The sequence below is a fragment of the Epinephelus moara genome, chromosome 23, assembly GCF_006386435.1.
Source record: "Epinephelus moara isolate mb chromosome 23, YSFRI_EMoa_1.0, whole genome shotgun sequence".
In the NCBI taxonomy this organism is placed as follows: Eukaryota; Metazoa; Chordata; class Actinopteri; order Perciformes; family Serranidae; genus Epinephelus; species Epinephelus moara.
In genome coordinates, this window is record NC_065528.1 from 20,416,105 (window position 1) to 20,439,684 (window position 23,580).

At 42.0% G+C, this 23,580-nt stretch overlaps 1 protein-coding gene across 4 annotated transcripts in view; it reads right to left on the reverse strand.

Moving 5' to 3' along the window:
• chchd3a (coiled-coil-helix-coiled-coil-helix domain containing 3a) overlaps nucleotides 1–23,580 on the reverse strand; it is a 110,513-nt gene that overhangs the window by 64,021 nt on the left and 22,912 nt on the right. For all 4 annotated transcript variants that reach the window (XM_050036535.1, XM_050036534.1, XM_050036533.1 and 1 more), the window contains exon 4: nucleotides 16,251–16,431. In XM_050036535.1, the coding sequence (XP_049892492.1) occupies nucleotides 16,251–16,431 (181 nt within the window). The remainder of the gene's footprint in view (nucleotides 1–16,250; nucleotides 16,432–23,580) is intronic.

Here is a 23,580-nt window from a genome sequence, read left to right on the forward strand (position 1 = left end):
AGTTCACATCTCAGAGTACACAAACATTTAATTGCGTTGTATCCACTGAGCAAACAAAGAAGCACTCGCACTAAGATAAAACATGCCTGTACCTTTGCCATGAGCTCTTTAAAAGACTGAAGATTAAGAGCTTTGTATTTCCAAAAATACACAGGGAAACAGCTGATTGTCATTGTGTCAGTTTGTACTTTTTCAGTCAGGTTTTAATAATCCATAATTATAGAGGGTATATAGTTTGTAAGGTCGCAGTAAAGTTAATATATCCACTGTGACTGATACATTTCCCCTCCAGGCCTATTAGATCTGCAATTGTAGCTCCCCCTCTGGGCCAGTCAATGAAACTCTGATAATGCTGAATGGACCAAGATCATCAGTTGTGCCCTGTAGGATTTTCTATTAAAGGAAACACTGTACAGGTTTTTGTCCAGTGCCATTAAACGTCTGTTACAAAAGTGTAAACACTAACCAAATACAAACTATATATTCCTTTGGATGTTTTCAGATATATTCAGAAATACAGCAGACATAGTATTCCATTACGGATTAAAGGTTTGTGTTTTTCTTTAACAGCTAAATAAGTAAAAACCTGAGGAATGACTTTCCTCAGGGCTGTAAACAGTTATGGAGTATATGACAGGAAATGGCAGTAAACACACGAGTTTATCCATCAGACTTGCACTCTACTGTATGCAGTAACACTGGTCTGATGGTGTGATTAACAGGGTTGCATGTCAAATTAAAGAACTGCCAAGAACCCTATTTCACCTCAAATTCCAACCTGCAAGAAGGTGCAAATACCCTTTTTCCTCTTTAATGGAGACCAATTATGCTTTCCTTATTTTCTGTCATATATATAATATTACAATGATGGATGTTCATATTAAATGTGGCCAAAGTTTCAAATAACGAGGTAAACGTGTGCAGAAGTAATTCCTGTAAGCTCTGTTTCCAACTGTTTTTCGACTTAGGCTACAAGAGGACGTCAATTTTTGACAGATTTCTTGATATAGTTGTCTGCTCCAGGCACACTACTGTGTTTACATTACGTAGCCTGCACTGCTACACGTAGCTCCATGCTAACGTCAGGTAAACGTGTAAACTTGGTTGCCGATGTTGTAACTTTCTCCCCAATTTTGAATCATATTCCCCTGGAACATGTCCAGTTATGTTTGGAAGCTTTGACTTGTGATTTTTTTCATGGTAGAAAGCACCGCTATACACAGTCATTCCCCAGCTACAGGTAAACTGCTACATGTAGCTACGTGCTGACATCAGGCAAACATGTAATCTTGGTCGCTGTTGTCACAGCTTTCTGCCCGATTTTGGATCATAATCCTGTTGTAACATATCTGATTGTGTTTACAAGTTTTTATAGATGATTTTTCACAGTGGCAAGTGCCGCTATTGTCCATTACAGTCACTGCCCTGCTGCAAGTACACTGCTACATGTAGCTAGATGCTAACATCAGGGAACTAGTAACCATGGCTGCTGTGGTTAATTTCTACCCGATTTCAGATCATATTCCTGCTTGAACATGTTCAGTTATGTTTGGAAGCTTTGACTACTGATTTTGTATGGGAGTAAGTGCCACTATACACGGTCACTCCCCAGCTACAGGTAAACTGCTACATGTAGCTACGTGCTGACATCATAGAAACATATAATTTTGGTTGCTGTCATCGTAACTTTCTGCCCAATTTCGGATTGTACTCTTGCTCGAACATGTCTGATTGTGTTTACACGTTTTTATTGATAATTTTTCATAGTGGCAAGTGCCGCTATTGTCCATTACAGTCATTGCCCTGCTACAAGCACACTGCTACATGTAGCTAGATGCTAACATCAGTGAACTACTATCCATGTAGCCAATCGTTGTTTTTCATTTCTCCCCAATTTTAGATCATATTCCTGCTTGAACATGTCCAGTTTTATTTGGAAGCTTTTACTGGTGATTTTTAATGAGAGAAAATGCTGATGTATACAGTCATTTCTCAGCTGCAAGTACAGTGCTACATGTAGCTACAAGCTAACGTAAGGGAAACATGTAATCTTGGTTACTGTCATCGTAACTTTCTGCCTGATTTCAGATCATATTCCTGCTGGAACATGTCTGATTGTATTTAGAAATTTTTATGGATGATTTTTCTCGGTAGAAAGCGCCACTATTGTCCATTACAGTCATTGCCCTGCTGCAAGTACATTGCCACATGTAGCTAGATGCTAACATCAGGGAACTAGTAACCATGGATGCTGTTGTTTATTTCTCCCCAATTTCAGATCATATCCCTGCTTGAAGGGAAGCTTTTAGCTTTTAGTTGTGATTTTTCACAATAGAAAGTGTCTCAGTTGCAGTTATTGCCCTGACTGCAACAATGTTTTCTGGGGGAGGAAGACCTAAAAGAGAGAGGTGCTAAAACTGTGTGTCTCAAACAGAGGGTCATTACAGCTGTTCCAGCACAGCCAGTCTGAGGAAAATAGGGTTTTTTGACCATTAAAGCCTGCAGACATGTTCTCATTCTTAAATAGAAGTACAGACTTGAAAATGAGCATTAACGTTTTTAGACTTTTGATATTGCCATGCAAAATACTATCGCGTCACTAATTAAAGTGTGTGTCCTACAAATAAATCAGCTCCTAAAAAGGAAAAATTGTGTTCCTCACAAACCTGTAGAATGCAGTATGATTCAGCTTCTCTGACGAACTGGTGGTCCTGTTTATTTAAGGTACTTTCAGCTTTGGGTCAATCTATGACTCATGCCACATCACCCTAACCCCTTCCAGAACACATCTACAGAGCAAAAACACCTGAAAAATCATTTTCAACTTCATTCAAATCAAACAGACTGACAAATCTCTTAAATCCAGTTACATCAAGCCTGGCAGGGGTTATGCTTACAACAGCTCAGGGAGCTGGAGTCAAAGATAGGATGCAATTTGTCCTTGGTGAGCTGAGCATATCCACAAATATGTAAATCACAGTGTACCACTACCTCTCTTTATCTCATTCAAAAGTAAAAGACATGAGGACCTTTTCTCCCCCCAATCTTCTTTATACTCTGTGATGTGGAGAGAAAAAAAATAATAAGTTTAGAGAGAAAGAAATGTTTTTTTATTTCTCTCTCCTTTTTTTTGAAATACCACCAGCGGGCACCAATTCAAAACCCAGCAAGTCTCCTTTAATACCTGGGAAATTAAATTGTCAGCCCATTATCAGCCGGGTCCAGTCGGCTGTATCTAAAATGCAACAGCGCGCAACTGAAGTACACAAGATTTTCCAAAAGAAGCAGGACATTTGCTGGAGACTGCAGTTTTTAGAGGCGAGAGCAGCACAGGGGTGAGCAGAGGGGGACTTGCTGCATTAAAAATGTTAAGCTTTACCCAAAGTCATTTTCAAGCCAGCCAAGCATCAAATGGAACACAGTTTAAGGAAAGAGTAGGGACTGATTTTCTCCTGGAGCTCTGACAGGATGGACATGGTGTGTGTGTCTGAGTGTGTGTGGAGAGAGCAAACAAACATCCTTGGTATGCTGTATTATCCCTCACTGTGAAAGCAGAGGTGGTGAACAAATCACGGAACATCACATTAGCTGCTCGTATATGTGTGTGTGTGTGTGTGGGTATGAGAGGAAGAGATAAAGATGGAAACAAAGGGAGCAACAAAAGCATGATAAACAACAACGCTGATAGGCAGAACAAGGCTCTGGATATCAGCATTCTGTTTTTATTGGGCCTCATCTTCATATCAGCACACATTTATTTCACTGTCACATTAAAGTAACTCCAGTATTAGAGTTTATTAATGATGTTTCAGGTTTGTTTCCATTGATAGTTTTTGTCTATAACAGGCCTGTATCTTCAATTATGATCTGCTGAGAGACAGAAAAAGGCTTATTTCTTCTTTATAAAGTCAACCATTTATACAAAGTCCACCTGTAACCTATATGGTCAGTGAACCATAAAAGGGCAATGCTTTATTGTAGACAGGCTAGTAATCCTGCTTGCACTGCCAACTAGTGGTGACAACATGCTTTATTCAAACCCTGTACTGCTGTAATGGCGTAGTAGGTGCAGTTTCACAGGATGTAGCAGTGCATCCTTCTTCCAGCTCTGTGACCGACTAAGCCTGTGAGTATACATTTATACTTTATATGATAACCTGTGTGCACCTTTGTAGGAATGCAGAACATTAATACTGAATTACTTTGGTTGAAGAAACTGAAAGGTTGGACTGAGTGGGAAAGTATGGGCTAGTTTTTATTTCACATGCTGCCATCACATGGAATTGGAAATGGCAGATGGCAAAATAGGTATCATTCTAGCGGAAAGTGGACAGAACAGTAAAATTAGGTGAGGCTAGAAGAGAATACCAGCAACCATCCATCCATCCATTTTCAACCGCTTGTCGAAAGTCGGGTTGCGAGAGCAGCAGGCCGAGCAAAGCATTCCAGATGTCCCTCTCTCCAGCAAAGCTTTTCAGCTACTTCGGAAGGATCCCAAGGCGTTCCCAGATCAGACAAGATATGTAAATCATCCAGCTTGGTCTGGGTGTACCCCAGGGCCCTCCTCACCCTTTCTCTAAGGCTGAGCGAGGCCTTCTGAGGAAACTCATTTTGGCTGCTTATAACCGCGATTTAAGTTATAGTTAGGCATGAGGTCTCCTGGAGGTTTAATCTTGGGGTAAAGTCAAAGATTAGGTTATTGAACAACGGTGATAATTTTGCTAGCTTATTCAGCATGTGACGAGACAAACCAACACAAGGCAACAAGAATGCCAATCAGGCCACAACACACTGTGTGACGCAAGATGTAAAGCACCACCCCCAGATGAAGTTTGTAGGGAGTCTCTAATGTCATGCTACATCACAGCTGGGTGTTGTTACAAGTAGCATACCTGACCACACCCAACTGTGATGCAGGATGTGTTTAAGGATTCAAGACACTTTCGAGCTATAGAGGGCAGGGCAGCTATGTTTTTCTTCATTCCAAAACAAAATCTAGAGTGGAGTTACTGTAATAAATGAGGTAGTGCAAAACATGACTAGAAGTTGGGGGGACCCAACAGGACAACAAGAATCGTTCACACATACTGGTGAAACCATACACACACAGGGAGCAGGAACTCTCGTCTACTGCACAGAAAACCTCAGTTCCACACCAACGAGCCACCACTGAAGTTTGCTGAAATGGTATTTCTTCCATTTCTACTAACACCAGCTTCTGTTGAATGGAAAGAACTCACAAAGCCTACTGAGAAAACCTTGACCATCTAAAACAGATCTCATAAAAAGGTCACATTTTCATCACTGTCACTGTTTGGTGTGGATACTACTACTACTCTATGATTTATGGCCTATCCATTTCGTGATAGAAATGTTTACGTCTACATCTGTGTGTATCCTAGCTTCTATTTTAAGGTATTTTTGTTATAACCCTCTTTCGTTTCGTAGCATATCTCCTTGACATAATTGTCTAAGGTCAACAGAAAATCCACAGGAAAAACAAATCAATGAATTAGCTTTTGGTTAGTTTAACTTTTGGTTGCCCAGGGACTTAAATAAATCTAAACACATCCTGCCGCTGTATATTTGTATACTTTATACTGCTGCCTAGTGTCTCTCAATCAGTGTTAGCTTATGGGCTCAAATAGGGAAAAAAAAAGAGAAAGTAAATGTAAGATCTGAGTGTTTTAGACCAGTTGCCAACAGTAGACAAAACCATTGCCGCCAGGTAGACCCCACCTAGGCCAGTGTTTGCAGCTGGGAAAGATTGATGACTCTTGGTTTGATTGAAAAGTCTGCCTCGGGGTTAGAGCCTGTGTCTCGGTGAAACGCTGTGGCCAGTGATTGATTGGCCACTGGGCCAGTTTGGCTCCGCAGGGAGCAGAGTCGTTGAAAATCAAAAGGAGGGGACGGCGGAAGTCTGTGATTTCATTAAAACACAGATGTGTGGACTGACAGATGGCTGTGGACTGTGAATAAGTGCGCGACTCGTGTGATAGTATATCTGACTGTCAAAACTCATCATTTGTCAGTACATAAAGAGCAGGTTATATTCACACTGAGCTCATTCATTCACTGGTCTCTTCTGCTTTGACTTCAGTCGGCATCCACTGCAAAGAATCACAGATTCCTAATTGATGTTGCCGGGAAATTAAGCACTAATTGACCTGTTCTCTAATTAAGGGTTTATTTGTGTGTAATGACTCTACTAAGTAACTCCTTGATGAGGCCATCTTGACCAAACAAAGCCAACAATGAGAGTTCTTCCACACCAGGCTGTCTGCTCATTAAATCACACTCATCGAGAAATTATTCTGAATGACCACATGATGAGGAGTTACAGTCTGTCTCTATTATGCTGCCAAGCATGTTTGAGACAAAACAACGCAGTGAGAAGTGTTGAAACTATTTTCTTTTCAAATTCGACCAGATTGACCCTTTGCTGTTTGTAGCCACTGTGATCTCGGGAGATATTTTCTCCTGCTCCGGACAAGCAGGTATAATCAGCAGTGTAAAGAGTGGAATAACAAATGACAAACTATGGACTACCAAAGGCTCATTTAAATGTCAACCATTCAAACAGCCATTATGTGTGCTTGTTTTTGATCCTCCCAAAAGCTAATCAAAGAATGCAAACAGGTGAAAACAACAAGGAACAGGAGCCAATGCAGAAAACTTAATTATACCACTGTGCTTCTAACTAGGGCTGAAACTAACTCCTATTTTTAGTGGCAATTAATCTGTTGATTATTTTCTCAATTAACTGATCAATTGTTTGGCCTATAAAATGTCAGTAAATTAAGAACAGTTTTTCTCAAAGCCTGAAATGACATCTTCTTATGTCCAAACTCCAAAGATGTTTCGTTTAATGTCATAAAAGGAGTAAAGAACCCAGGAAATATTCACATTTACAAGGCTGGAATCAAAGAATTTTTTTTTCTTTATTTTTCTTTAAAAAAAATTGCCCAAATCTATTAAAAGGTTATCAAATAAGTTGGTGATTAATTTAACAGTTGACAACTAATTGATTAATTGTTGCAGCTCTGCTTCTAACTACCACAAACCCCTTGTGTACTCCGGTGTTCCCCTTCCTCTAACTGTGGTTCCCCCCTGAGTGGCAGAACATGTGTGAGCGCCGACACTGAACATGTTCCCCTCCGACAACAGAACACCAGGAACCCAACAACAGTGACAATGACAACACACACCCCTGCCTACACTGCTGTGAAGTTTCAATTACGGCTAGACTTGTGGCTGGCTACTGCCAGTCAGCCTGACAGGGAGGCGAGTGACTAGCAGTGGAAAAGCCTGAAGGACAAGCACTCCCACCACAGTGGTGGGAACCATCCAGGGCTCCGGCTTCATTTAACACCACTGCTATTTATATTAAAGCAGTGTTGCATTAAATGGCAAGTTATGATGCCCAAAATGTGTGCTACAGAATAAGATATGAAAAATGTTTGTTTCAACATACTTCTACCATAAGAGCTATTATAGAGGCAGTTCATCCCAAAATCAAAAGTACTTTTTTCCCTCTTACCTACAGTGCTATTTAACAATCTAGATTGTTTTGGTGTGAGTTGCCAAGTCTCTTGAATGTAATGCAGCTTGCCAGGACTGCAAAAATTAATTCAAATTCAACCAATCCTTGTGAATTCTGTGCAATCTTGCAACTTTGTCCAATCTCTGCAACTTTTCCACATCACCTAATATAGCATTCCACCAGCATAACGTCACCAAACTCACTTCTTTGTTTCTGGTTATGAAGATGCAGACATATGGGACACGAACGTCTCACATTTACTGACAAAAATGACTGCTAAAGACCGGTCAAGGCAATTATCTGATGTCCAGCATGAAGGCAGGGGTAAACAGTTTTGCAACACATACAATGCTGTGGTGAAACACAAACAATATAGACTGATGAACACTCTTCAACAGCAAAACCTGCAGAATGGCTGAAACACTTTGACAAAAGACAAGACAAATCGCCATGTTAGAGGCTGTTGCATCCAGATCTATTGCACATGCTGGAAGAATCAAAATGAGTTCAATCAAATTCGCATGTTACCGGTAACACTTATGTATAAATAACATACTCAAGACAGTGCAGTTTTATTCTCACCGGATCAAGTTGGCTTCGATTCTTAATAAATTATACTACACAAAAGACAAAGCAACTGTTTCTGCAGTTTTCACCCTGCCCCGTAATGTCAATGCAAAAAAAGGCCTAAAATCACAATTTTTTGGAAAGCTGCCACGATATCAGGCATTTTATTCCGCAACAGTCCCAAAAAAAAGAGCCAACGAAATCCGACCTGTGATGCTCAAAGCGAAAAACTCAACAGCAATGTCTCTTTCCAGAAAGCAGTTCCAACATGAAACTGCTCACAACAAGGTGTGTCGATTATCTTGAGTAACCTGCTCATGATTTTTGGAAAGAGACATTGCTGTTGAGTTTTTAATATGTATATTTTTGGTCCTTTGAACATTACAAGCCGAATGCCATCTAGTTCCATTATATTCAAGAGAAAGCAGACATCTCTATGGCTGATATCTCCAACACTCTGCAACTCACACCAAAACAATTTACGCTGATAAACAGCACTACAGGTAGGAGGAGAAATATGTAATTTTGACTTTTGGCTGAACTGACCCTTTAATTTGGTGAGTTGGCCACAAAACCCAGCTACAGTAGTCATACAAGCACAGATGAAAAGACAGGTAGTACAACGGAAATTCATTTCAAGTAAAACAGTGGGCATTCAACTTGTGCAAGACTAGAAAAAAAGGAGTTGCATTTCTCTAATTTTTGCTGTTTTTACCATAAACAAAATGCATATAATTTCTGACAAATTACTGTTAATGACTTCCCAAAATATGCTGAAATTAAAGGTGGTTTTGGTTCTTTAAGTACTTATTATGGCAAGAATCAGAAAAGGTGCACAAAAAGAACCAGAATCCAAAATCAATAAAATCCAAATGCTATCCAACCCCGAGTCTAAACCCATGTCTCGGGGCAATTCCCCAGAATGGGTGTTCGCGTAATTGGTGCAGCTATGGTTGCAGAGGTTATGGTCATTATAGGTGAGCATGGGGAGGCATAACTGCTCACAGCATCGCTCTCTTTGTGTATGAAGTAGAGGAGGGACTGTATGGGGTCTTGCTGCTGACCGTGACCTGTATCTTAATGAGGAGGACAAATCAATATCACGCTGGACAAAGAACACAACCGCTACAGCTGCCATAGACAAATGTTCTTTTTCAGTGGCGATGAACATGAGAGCAGCGCTCGGGTCAATTCAAATTCAATTAAAACAATCAGAAGTGCAATAAAATCACAAATACAATCACATCGATATAAACAGTGCACACACACACAGAGGAAACACTTTTCTTTACAAGAAAAATAACATTTCTAGCCTTTCAATTTTGAGCTACAGCATTTCATTTCTCTTCCCTTGTTATTTTTAAAAAAAATAAATCATCTTATAGTTTCAGATAGGACGCTGTTTCAATACACCTCTCTTACCGCTCACATTTCAAAACCACAACTTCAGGGCATCCTAGCGGCCTAAACAAACTCCCTGGATAAAGTCAAACAACTGGGAGGCAATCGTCACACTACATTCCCGTCTCTCTCCCTGTGTTTTCTGTTTTTTTCCATTGTCTATATTAAACCAACAGACGTGAAAACAAAGCAGTCCTTCGCAGTCGGACAGATAGATTGATTGATGACACATGTAATGTTTACTCATGTAGCCAACGTGCTCTTTAACTTTTTTACTTCCAAAACAATATCAATTCTTTTGACACTAAAACGGCGAGTGGGCTGACATGAATCAAAACACTCTGACTTGTTTCAGTAATTTTCAAAAAAAGCAAGTCGTTTTCTGGGAACACAGCAGAGAAATGTGTCACTCACCAAGATGATTTTCTGAGTCAACACCAGATTGCTGCAAAGCTGGAAATTGTATTTTTTTGCTAAGTTAACTTGAGTTAAACAGAGAGAAAGGTGCAACATTTTGCATGTCAAGAGGTTTTACTGACAGCTTCTCAAAAGGTTGGTGGTGCTTTTTGTGGTTGGTGCTGGACAGTGATGGCCTGTGGCTGCAAGCTACTCATCCAAATGAGTGCTATCAACTCCTCTCCTGATGACTCCTGCTCGCTGGCCAAGACAAAATTCCAGCTATCAGACCTCCTGGCCCACCTCACAGTAATTATTGCTGTCTTTTACTTGTTTTTACTTGATATTTAAGGTTTAAAAAATGTCCCTTAATCATGTATAGATCAAGTTTTTGTTTCTGAATGTAGTGGCGTCATTTCCACTTAAAAAGGTTGTTTATCATTTCATAGTTGTTTATCTTTCAGAGACCGCACATTATTCGCTTTAGTTGTAGCATGTAAAGTTGTGGCGAGACACACTTTAAGTTCTCTGTCAGAGATCAACACCATCAATCTGGCAGCGAAGATGATGCAGAGACACCAGACACTCACTCTGCTCAAATAAAAGGCTGTGGTCAAGCCAAATATCCCTTGCATATCCGTTGTCAAACAAGCTCCTGCTAAAGTTGGAGTGCTCTCATATTCTGACCTCTATGGTAAATGCATTGAAATGGCCCAGGATACACACGTGACTACAGCTGTTCAGAATAAGCTTCTGACACACAGGAAAATTCATAAATGAGAACAAGATTAATTGGATTATACTCAGGTGGAACACTGGGTTTTCAAATGTTGGCATCAGTAAACAGGAAAAGATGGAGAAGATTGGCACAATCAAACAACCTGATAGCCACTGTACAGGCGTCGGATAATAAACTGGATGACTTCCATGCCCACATCAGTTTCCAACAGATATCAGGACCTGTAATATCCTGATTCACCAAAACTTTAATAAATCCTGGACAGCAGGATTCAACCAGGTGACTCTTTTCTATATGCCAATCTGACAGCGCAGAGGACTCTGACGAGAGAAGAGGAGGAGGCGTGTGCTTTAAGGTGAATCCGGACTGGTGTGACAGTGGGAATGTGAGGTGTTGTCTCACCACAAGAGGAATAAACACTTTGGATCCCTGCTATACACCATTCAGAGGCTGCTGCAGAGCGGAGCTACTGCCTGTGTTCAGGAGGAGTGATCATGCAGCAGTGTTTCTGAGGTCAAGATATGTAAGCAAATTACAGTGCGTCCCCGCAGAGATGTTAGAGGTGGAGTCAAACAGAGTCTGGAGTATGTTCAAGGACCCAAATTTGAAAATCCTTGGTTTGGGCAAGAGGAGTGGTATTGGTTAGGGTAAGAATGTCAGGGTAAGCCCATCAGTGGCAGAGTAAGGCAAACCATTCCTTCACTTTCCTTGTATTTTCAAATTTGCTTCCAGGACACCACTGTCAACATCATTGAAGACATCAATGAGTCGGCGGTGGATTCAATTTTTTAAAACATCAGAAACAACTACAATCTACACCCTTTTTTCAATTGTCACTCTTGGCCACACCGAGTATAGCCATGCAATGCCGATTTGTGTTTTCATTGTCAGTTTAGACGCACATAGCCACACCAAGCCACGCCGGTGATGGATCCTCTCTGGAGAAGTTCCAAAAGCCAGGCCGCCCACCCTCAAGTGGGTAGCGGTGACGTCTTGCCAACCACAGCCAACCCCTGACAACCCCCGTTTCCCTTCCAAACAAGAGTGTATGTTGCCAGACTCATTTCTGTTTGCAGGAGACCTGCGTTCAGCTCTCGGTACTTTCGTAGCTTCTAACTGAATCTCTGGTTTGGAGTTTAGTTTCTCTCCTGCATCCTGTTTTTACTTTAGATATCTACTTTATTTCACTGTTTCATGTTCGCTATCTGCTGTATTAGAAGTTGTGTGAAGTTGCAACTCGACATCTCCTTATTTTGGTGCTTCAAAATAATAGTTTATACATAACACAATAATGGGGGACTTTTATTGTGAAGAATCGATAGGAAATTAAATGTGTTTATCATCGAATTGACGGTACTTTTATAGCAGCTTTTCTTCAATAAAGGCAAGTGTAATAATACAACAGGGAGGAAAGTGAAAGCAGAAACAGCCACAGTGAGACGTTGAAGAGCTGCAGACAACAGGCTCTCACTGCACCTCTGCAAACAGCTCACCTCCAACAGGTAAACTTCTTTTACCTGCCCTGCTGTGGAAAAACACATGCAGCAAAAATAGCAGGGGACTTTAGCTGTGGATCAGCACTCTGCTTTAAAACGTCATCACTCAAGACGAGCCATCATCAGTTTGAGACACACCTTCAAGAAGGTTGCCCTGTTGTAATGGAAATGCAAATCCCTGCTGTGCTGGGCTGACGGCCCAAAGCAAGCAAAGCCAAGCCAAGCCAGCCAATGGCTGTTGAAAAGGGGCACAATACTACAGTTCATTCATTCCACAGCCAGAAACCATGGACTACCAGAACAATCCAGGATGCCATAAACACACTGCAGCCAGTCTGGAAACACAGACAATTATAAAGCAACAGGTTAGACTGTAAGAAGAGGCAAAGAGGGGCTAAATTACAGAGCACATGTTGAAGGAGCTGACAGGATCATATTTCACTGGAGTTGTACCAAATATGTTTCCATCTGACAAATAAATCAAGTCAATAACTATTATTATACAGGTGCAGCACTAAAGCATCATTAAAATACTGTTTTGTGTAGTCAGATTCAACCAACAAGATATTGTATGTAAGCAAGAATAAAGGGAAAGTCTGAATTTAAAAAGAAAACAATTGTATTCTTACATAGATTGTTCAAGGACACAACAGTGTAGCCTTTAAGATAATACACGGGGTGTTAACAGGTTTACTGGGAGAAAGGACTGAACAAATCACCTCTGAAAGCTCTATCAGCCCCCAGATTATGTGCTTAGTACAGCAAGCTACAACCGCTCCCTGGAGCTCTGTCTCAATCAACTTATTGACTTTGCTCAGCAATCAGAACCAGTTTCACCTTCCAATCACTCATGCTTATGTGCTTATATGTGAAACATGTGGGGTAGGAGGTGTTCCTTTACTTAATGAGAGGGGTGGTTAAAAGCACCTTGTGTGAAAGCGAACAAAAAAGGTTTATATACTCAAATTCTGAGATGAATATCTTAAAAGTAGCTCTTTTTTCTTTTTGAGTAAAAAGCAATAAAAGTCTCACACTAAGACACAGAGGGGCAGAAAGACAGACAGACAGGCTGGAGACAGAGACACACACACAGAAAAGACCTTAAAAACATGTTTTATGTTTCATCAAAGATGAGTTCACTGCGGGTAGCGGACAAACACAGAGTGAAATCACAATGGGTGGGGAGACGTCTTGGGCTAGAGGCTGCCTTTTAAAAACGGAAAAGTCCATTTCCAGTTGAAAAGAACAGTGGCTGTGTGGAAGCGTCTGACTTGACAATTACATGAGTGGCGCGAACGGCACTGCGCCTCCGCTGATAACCCGTCGGATTCTATTAAAACTCCGGCACTCCAAAAGAATGCTCAAACTGAGGAAATTATCACACAGGCACACACGCACGTGCCCACACACAATCTCTCTTACACACACACAATGCTAAAACAGTAAAACCCTCTGACAATGATTCTGTTGCTGCAATGTGTTCTTTGAAACTTGGGCAGAAATCTGGAAAAGGCCAAAATAAAAAAGCAGAATTTGAAAATACACCCCCCTCATGCAGCTCTCTTATCTTTGTGCTAAGCCCCTCCCACCAGACGACCGCTGGCATATGCATGTGCTTCATACAGTAACCAGGTGTTTCCCATACATTGGTTTATTTAACCTTGCTTTAGTGTGGAGTTGCACACAGTGCTTTCACTCGGTCCCACTTTACCCTGTTCTTTATCTCTCAGTTTATCAGACCACAAATGAGACCAGAATTAGCTAGCTAGTCATGCCATACTCCCTCCGTCTCACTCCTAACCGGTGTGGACTGCTTCACTCGGAGGAGAGCAGGTAGCAGCTCAAGAGATGAACACTCAAATGATGACTCAAATTTGGCCAGCACAAACCCCCCAGCGCCAGGTGTCACACCGGGCTGGTGTTGGGTCTAACATGTGTTAAGGCAGCAACAGAAAGTTTGCTGATGTGGCAGGGTGTCAAGGCTGGCCANATGATGACTCAAATTTGGCCAGCACAAACCCCCCAGCGCCAGGTGTCACACCGGGCTGGTGTTGGGTCTAACGTGTTAAGGCAGCAACAGAAAGTTTGCTGATGTGGCAGGGTGTCAAGGCTGGCCAGTCTGCTTTTGCAAGCTGCATCTGCGCTGGCTGGTGGCCCATCTCCAGAGCTGCTGCTACTTTCCTCCCACCGAGGTGGTCTATATGGGCGGGGAGTGAGGCGGGGGACACACTGTGATCTAAGGCTTTAGCTAACATTAGCTACATAAACATGAACTTGAAGGCTCTGGTTGGCAAAAGATTATACTATTAGCAACATTTTCTCTTCATCTCTGAAATGCTTTGCCGATACGGACCCATATTTTGTTTCGTTTATTAACAGACTCTGTTTTTGTTAAGTCTGTCTTAAGTTTTAGGTTGCTTTGCAGTGTTGGCAGCTGTTGCCAATGCTGGAATAGCAACTTTCTCGCTACTGAATCAGGCTATCACTGAAGGGACGAACACCTGTGATTGGTCAAAGTCTTTCATTAGATTTTCTAGAGCCTGAAAAACAGAGCCAAGAGGAGGTAAAGAAGTTTTCTCTCAGACCACTTGACATACAATATGCTTAAATTTTACGATGGTATTTTTGCCAAATAAAACTGCCAACCCCAGCTTTCAGGATGTCGAGACAAAGTGTCAGGAGACTATCAACTGGATTTAGACTTAAAATATAAGTTACAGAAAAAGAATGAAGCAAAGACTGTATATCACCATGTGTGTGTGTGCTCAGCCTCATACTGAATGCCACTGTGGTGCTGCTATCTGTAGTCTCAAAGGCTGATAATGGCTCTAGGTTAGCCTTGGGGCCACAAGCAAAAGCTTCATAGCGTATAGGAGGATAAGTTCTCTTAAGTACAAGGAGTTAGTACTTCAGGAGCACGCAGGCAATGACACGCACAAGGACTCTCCTCAATGACAGTCCAGTAAGACCCACCACCACCCACGATGCAGCTCATATATAACAAATACAAAGCAGGTGTAACAAGTCTTGCCCGTCCTTCCCTGCTCCCCTCGTTTGTCCTGTCTCCCTCTCTATGAAAAACAACAGAAATTAAATTACAGAAAACCTACAACTGAAACGGCTTTCTTCACAGATGCTGAAGGGAATAAAACATCACATCATGTGTCTCCCTCCCTCGCCGCCTTTTTTTTTTCTTCCTCCTTTCATTTTGATCGCCGTTCCAAATGAGGGATCCCTCATACACTTGTCCTGCGGCGTGGAATCATGTCAACGCTCCTCTCCTTCTCCCTCTCTCTCTCAACAAAATGATTCATTTTTCTATTACGGCGATGAGCGTGTGAAATGAGCTATATAATCAATAGCATAGGTCTGTAAACAGCAGCCACACTCGAGGGAAAATGTGTTTTCTTTTTGAAAACAATACGCTGCCTGTGTATGTGTGCGCGTGTGGTAAGGAACGCTCATCTGACAATGTTTACAAGGGCAATTTACAGGAAATAAAGACACAGGCTGCCCAAAATGAAGGTAGCTTTTATAATGCAGCAGGACGAGCCGGCAGAGACACGGAGGACAAAAATATTAAACTACAAGATGTGGATACAAAGAAGGCTTTACCTGCCGTTTCTTTTTAAAAACACACTTAAACGGTGCTCCAGGTTTGCATTATGTAGATAAAGATTCGATGTCTTGACAATAACTGACTGTTACATTTACTGTGTGCGAGCAGGGAGGGTGCGAGTCGACACAGTCATGACGGTTCTATGAATTACTGCTCACAGCGATGCTCACACGCTCACAGCCCTGACATTTGTCACTGTACCAGGCATGACCTGTCGATTACACCAAATAGGTTCACCTCTGTGTGTCTGTGTGATAGAACAGGAACAAGTGAACGTAAAATGGGACCTGTCTTCATGTAAAAATTGCTCTCATCAGTGAGTCTGTGCTTGCAAGGTCATTCAGTTAAAATGTTCTGTTTGATAGTGTGGTGCACGTTTATTCAGCTGACTGTTAAAATGTATAAACCTGTTTGACAACATAAAAAATATGGGTGAAGTTCAAAGTAGCTGCCATGTATCAGCGCATGTTTGTGGACAGGCAGACTTACGTAGAGTTGAGCGCGGAGTCTCTCGTCCTCAGTGGCGATCCTCTCTCGTATTACAGCCTGCTGGATGCTCTCCTGGGCCACAGCCCGCTCCACGGACAGGATCCTGGACACTTCATCCTGCACCTGGGACTGGGCATCGGACTGAGCCTGGGCTGCTGCCCGGTCCTTCTCCGCCTTAATCCTGTGAAGCATCAACATTTTTCACGATTAAAACAAAACCAATTCAAAATGCTAAATGTTTATGAAAACATTGCACAAGCTAATGTAACTCCCGACTGTACTTGAGGTACTTGCTTCTCAAATTTTCAGTGTACAAAGTTGTAATGTCCACAGTATGTTGCACCGTCGACTTCACTGCAGACCAGGGTCCCTTTGTGTTACCATACCATACCATAAGCTCTGTTGCAGGTTTTTTAATTGTCAGCAAAACTTATCAAGGTAATGTCTATATATTGTATGATATTGCCATTGTGTTTACATGTTTGTTAGTATAAAAACGTCACCAACATCATAGGGCCTAAGCCAAACGCATGGCAAGAAAACTATGGCTGAAAGAAATGGACTTGGTTTCAAAGTTGAACTCCACAGCTCCAGTGTGGGAACATTTTGGGTTTAGGCCGAATAAGAGAGGAGAGGCTGATACCGTGTAAAAGCCAGTAAGTCAAATTTATTTAAAAAAAAATAGTCGTCTAAAAAATAGTGGCAACGATGTGTATTGTTCTTTAACTTTCCTGTTCTTTTACTTTTTTTCTTTTTCTGTCACCCTGATTTATGTTTACTTAACCCATGTTTCTTTGGATACACTGATGAAGAAGATGAAAAAAAAAAAGCGCCCGACATCATCTCTTTTTTCATTATCTTTTTCCCATTGTCCAACCAGATGATTTGAGAGATGGGCCTTCTGTGGTGGTCACGAGAAAAAGTTTACAGTTGGTAAACAATGGAGGAGAAACTGGTGGTAGCGGTCGCTGGATACCCAGAGCTATACAGCCCGACGGGAGACAGCAGGTTGTCAAAATGCCCCCAGTCATCCTAAAATATGCCTGGAAACGGCCATCATTGAGGAGAAGCTCCTGGACCAGCTGCTGGTACTCCCTGTGATCCACCAACTTTTTTTAGGATCTCATGTACTCACACAGGTCTCCGTTTTCCTGTGCCCAACAAACTATGTGCTGACAGCCTCTCACTCTCAATCGCCCTCATTTAGCACTGCACTCTAGATATATATACTGAAAAATTGCAATTGAAAAAGACTTTGAGTAGAAAAGAATGACAATACAGCTAAACTAAAAGTTACTCTGCTCTACTTGTTGTCATTATTACATATATCTAACTTAAAACTATTCTTAAGAACTTAAAGTTTGTTGCCCTTTGAAAAGGTGTGCTTGGATTATTAAACTATTATCATCACATAAGTGCCATAAAATTATCAATTGTTAAATGTAATTATTTCTGGGACACTATCCACCAAAAGTAGTTATCATGACAGGCCTTAATAGCAAAATATTTTAAAACTTAAATTCCATAAAACCATAATCTTGTTAAATTATTTTATGGGTATATGATAGTAAGCACTTTCAGAGCAGCAGAGTTGTTTTGTATCTGTGTATTTTTGGTGCATATAGCACCACTTATGTTCATATGCTTGTTGTGCTGCATGCTGCAATGCTGCACTGTCTCCCAAAAGAATTAAAAGGTCACAAATGCAATTACAGTGCTAATGAAGCACAGATATAGGCCAATACACTTGTATATTGATTTCCAACCCTAATGTCAGATTCATCCACACACACGTCCGTGCTGTTTCACAGTTTGCAAAGAGGGGGCAACACTGAGAAGTAAAAAAAAACAAAAAAATCTAGAAAAATAAATAAAATACAACAGTCAGTTGACACCTGTCAGACAGTTCAAATCAATTCACATCATTTCCAAATAACTTACATGTAAGAGTGATTTGAGTATAAATAATAAACAGCACAACTGTTTTCCCCAAAGAAGGATCATCAATCCAATGAAGCAGTGATGTAGACAGAGGCAGTACGCTCTCTGCAGACACAGGACCACGATTTGAACCCTGTCACTGGGTTCTCATAGTTGCCTAGCAACGCACTCCTTACTCGGCGACAGTGTGCTTGATTGGAGAAGAGAAGGAACGTCCCTGAAACCCTGAAAGTCTTCCTCTGCTAGGAATCAAACAGTAGTGGCAAGGTAGAATAAACACAGAACAGACGGAGCGAGTGCCTGAGTGAATTATGACAGACTGAATGACGATGGCGAGGATGTTAATAAACTTCTGCCTCGGAAAAATCCTAAGAGAGCCCTGAAAGGCAGCCACGGTGAGAAGGAGGCTGCCTGAGAGTGATGCGCAGATAGGAAGACGGTTCGATGCAAAATTCCTTCACATATATGATCCATCAGTTGTGACTGGGGAAAAAAACTTAGTTGTTTTTATCAGGTGAAACATTTAAATTACATTTTTTTCTTTCATTATTTTCATGGCTGTAAAGGTGCCACATTTTTGTTTTATTCATGACCACTTAAGTTAAATGCATGACTCATTTACAGCTTCATCAGGTTTGTGCTTTGCTCATTATGATCATTTAAGTGCATCATCCCTGTTGTCAAGTGTGTGGTAACAGGCGCAGATACAGTCTGTGTCTCTTTCTCCTCTTGGCTCTGTTTTTCTTGATATTACAAGTGCCCACTGATCTGTCAGTGTGAAGGGTTTTCATCTTTTATTCCATTTCAAAAATCTCATTCATCTTTTCATTCACCTGTGATTATACCCAAAATCTAGACAGTGAGGAGTGTTGACGGACAGACTAGTCTAACTGATCACCATCCCATGCCTGTGGCTTCGAGCAGATGACGGGTAGGTCTAATAAAAATATGTCTGATGTCTTAAAGCTGCCGTTTGCCCCGCAACACCACTAAATGTCAGAGAGCAGGGGGGAAGGAAAGCAAGAGACGAGACGGAGAAAAAGACAGAGACAGAGAGAGGGGAAGTAGCGAGAGTGAGCAGTGGCGACATGACATGTTTGGCCCTGAGGAAGTGAAGCAGAGAGGGAGTGAGGCAGAGAGTGGGAGAAAGAGATGGAGGGAGACGGAGAGAGACCAGCCATGTCCAGTCTCACAGTCCACTGGGCTGCACACGTCAGCACACTCCATCCATCATCGGGCTCCAGCTCACGCACACACAGACACACACAGGGAGCCTCCTAATGGCCTTTTACATTCACCATTTCCCCACAATCAACGCCTGCCTGCACTGCTAATGCACCTAAGCTACCTTTACTCAAGAAGCTTTCGCTGTTGCTATCACTACTACTTTGACAGAGAGGTGACAGTATACCTGGTTTTAAGAAATGGACTTTGGTGGTAGTCACGTGGGCCGACTTTGGCAATCAGCATGAAATACAGACCGTTATCGCAAATGTACAGAATATTTATTTTAAGTGGAAGGAGTCTCTGTCTGTCCTTCGATTTTCTCACCAACCGCTCATCTGATCAACTTCACACTTGGCAGGTGTATCGCTGAGGACCCAAGGAAGTGCAGTGTTGAGTGAGAGCTCTTGAGATTTACGAGGCATATCTGTAAGTGGTGCGGTATGTACATGTGGTGTAGTGTATTGAGAGGAGAGTCCTATTAACTGTTACACAGCCAAACGGCATGCTGGGTACAGCTCACTCTCTGTCACTCCCTCTAGTACATTAAGAGGCAAAGTCCTTCCTGTACCAGAGGATCACCATAGGACCTTATTTTGGAATAAATATGGCAGTTAATGGCTATAAACACATGATTTTTTGATCCCATTTGTGCCACATCGTTAACACATGAAATCCCTTTTGAAAAGATGAGTTGTGATGAGTGACTTGAACCGGGAGAAGTCGGTGCAGTTTCGAATGCGTTTGGGGAGAGTTCCAGTGGAAGGGGGTAGCTATGGAGAAAGCTCTGTCGCCCCCAGGTCCTGCGCTTGGTCCTGAAAGATGAAGTCAAGAGGTTGGCATTAGCAGAGCGGAGACTGCAGGAAGGAGTGCGGTGGTGGAGCAGGTCAGTGAAGTAGGAGGGGGCCCGGTTATAGAGGGCTTTATAGAGTGAGGAGAAGAACTCTGAATCAGATGCGTTGTGGGACACTGACGCTATGATGCCTGTGGGTTTCATGCTGGGATATAAATCAGGTAAGACCATGTTACATCTCTGCGAGGGTCATAAGGACAGAGGGATGTCGTATGCTGTAAAGCCCTGTGAGGCAAATTGTGATTTGTGATATTGGGCTTTATAAATAAAATTGATTGAAATTGATTGATATCTAAGTTATCTAGCTAGCTCGCCATTGTTGGTGATGAATACTGTGCAAGACGAGAGATGTAGTTCATTGAGGGGTTTCGTCCATCCATCCATTTTCATTTGCTTATCCGGGGCCAGGTCACAGGGACAGCAGGCCAAGCAAAGCACCCCAGACATCCCTCTCCCCAGCAACACTTTCCGGCTCCTCCTGAGGGATCCCAAGGCGTTCCCAGGCCAGACGAGATATGTAATCCCTCCAGCATGTCCTGAGTCTACCCTGGGGCCTCCTACCAGTGGGACGTGCTACGAACCCCTCTAAGGGAAGACACCCAGAAGGAATCCCGATCAGGTGCCCGAACCACCTCAACTGACCCCTTTTGACATGAAGAAGCAGCAGCTCTACTCCAAGCTCCAAAAACATTATCTCTCTTTCACCATAAACTGTGCATATTTTTTCCGAAATATGATCCTATGGGGGACACTGGAAGGGGAAGGACTTTGCTTATCTATTCAACAACAGATGAAGAAAGATAGACCGGAGATGTCACAATATAGCAAACTCAAAGTATCGGCGATGCAACTTTAGAAATGAACGCTTTTATTTCCTGGAAATAGCCTCGTCCCAAATAGCTAGCAGTTAACAAATGAAGCGTATTCTAGCACTGCTAGGAGACGCAAATATGCCGTGGCAGGTGAGTTGCTCTGGACTTAAGGAAGCGCAGTGTCGAGTGTGAAGCTGTTCGGATAAGTGACAGGTGCAAGCAGTCATACCAGAGGCCAAGCAATCGACTTATTTTGAACGGGCACGTTTTGAAAGGGCACTAAAACACAACAGCACTGCAGCTAAAAAATTCCTGAAGTACAAGAAATGGAGAAAAAAAGGGATAAAACAATTCTGCTACAGTGAATTCAAATATACTGTACCTGATAAAGACTTGTCACAAAGACTTTTTCTGCACTCATTAAATTATTTAATGTGTACGTGCTGAAAGTGTGCAGATATTTTAAGGACAACCAGCACTCTCCGATGAAGCTGACAGCAACACTGACACTCAGGAGTGCAAGAGCTCCTTTTGTTTACCTGTTTTCATTTTGTAACAGAAAACAAACATGACAGACAGTGAGTCGAACCATACAAACAAAAATGTGTACTCACTGAGAAGATCATCTTTAGGCATTTTGCCAAAATACGAATGACAAAATATTACAGTTTTGTTAAGGATTAAAATAAATGGTTAAAAAATCTCAGTATTCTGTCGTGAGAAAACGGAAACACTAGCTTTACTTATCACCTAAAAATAAATCGAAACATGTCAAGTGTTGTGGTGACCAAAAGCTACAACCTGGACAGGTGAAGGAAAGGGGGGGCCGGGAAAATAGACAGCCTTGCAAAAAAGTCCCTCTGCTGACTTCCTCACAAGTGCTAACCCAAGCAAAGACTGCTATCACTAGCTGGATGCTATCTGTCTGCTTCACCTCTATTGCTTTCCAGTCATTATTGCCCTGTCCCTGGGATATTGGACGCATTTTTCATTCGACTGTAGAAGATTGGCACTGGGGAGGAGAGGGGGGCTTTGAGTTGGAGAATGGAGAATGAAGTCAGACGGGGAGAGGAAAGAGACAGCACCTATGAAGGGGAAAGGGAAAAAAAACAGGTTTTTGGGAGGATAAGTGGATGATGTTTGGCCCAGTACTGGGTAGAAGGAGAGGATAATCTTGGCCCAGTAGCCTGTGTTTTGATGGCTCAGTGGGTCGAGCCTTGAAAACAGAAAGATGGAAAGACAGATCCAGTGAGGTAGCATTCATTTGGAAAGGAGTGGAGTGGAAGTGGGTCAGGCTGTGTTGGTATTTCCAGAAAGGTAACTCACAATTTCCAGGAGATGACCCTGAACACAAGTGCTTGGGAAGATTTCAGTTATTTTAGGACACTATTTCTAAAACTGGCAGAGATTAGATCCGTGCAGTTTCGATAAAGGATTTATAGGTTGAGTGGTTGAGATGCTGCAACGTGGGGTGAAGTCAGGGCAAGCTTTGTGTGTGTGCATATACACACTTTTCAAAAAACAAAGGGAAATGCAGACATGGTCAAAAATGATGGGCGGTAAATACTGCAACAGCCGGTTCAGTCCATTAAGCAATCATCACCTATTGCTCCACAGAGAATCATTTCAAATATCATTACCCTTCCACAAATATCACAACAAAGATAATTACGAATTCATGCCGTCTACCTTTCGCCCCTTTACCTCTTCACCTTCCGTTTCTCCCCACAGCTTTTCGCCCATTTATGCATCCTGTTGTCTACCTGTCATCCGCACGAGATGTGTCTCAATACAGTCTGCCTGGCAGGATGGATTCCGATAGACCTGCATAACAGCGCAGACTCGACCCAAGTGCCTTGAAACAAAGGCATTTAAAGGCCCGATGCAATATTGATGTTAGGAATAATGTCCCTGAATGCTGCCTATGAATATTTTATGGAGCTAAGCACTCTCCCCTCACACACACATGCACTCACACATAAACACACCACACCTGACTGTGTGTGCTATGAAATTCTGGGACAGAGTTATAATTAAGTGTATGGGAAACAAAGGACAGTGGAGTGAGAAGATTAATTTAGAGGAGCCCCCACTCTGCAGAAGGAACATAAAAGCTTCCCATCTACTTTGCCCAAAACTATGAAGAGGTAACTGCAATATTCTCAGTGCTGTGACCAAGCACGCTATCAAAAGCAGATATCACGGTCACTCTCACCTCTGTTGGTGTCTCTTCAAATAGTGCAAAAAGCTCAGACTCCCAACATAAAGCCATTTAATACACTAAAAGAGGCAGAGCACCCTCACTTTGTAGCATGGAGTAAGTTCAGATGTCTGATTGTTATCATTCTGTATAGCTAACACAGTGCCTTATGGACCTTAAACACTGGGATAATATTAAAAATGACTTAAAGTTTGCATTTAACTCACTCCAACTGATTATATTTGCTCTATATAAGACCAGCTAGAGTAATACAGAGACTGAACAGAGTCAATAACCATT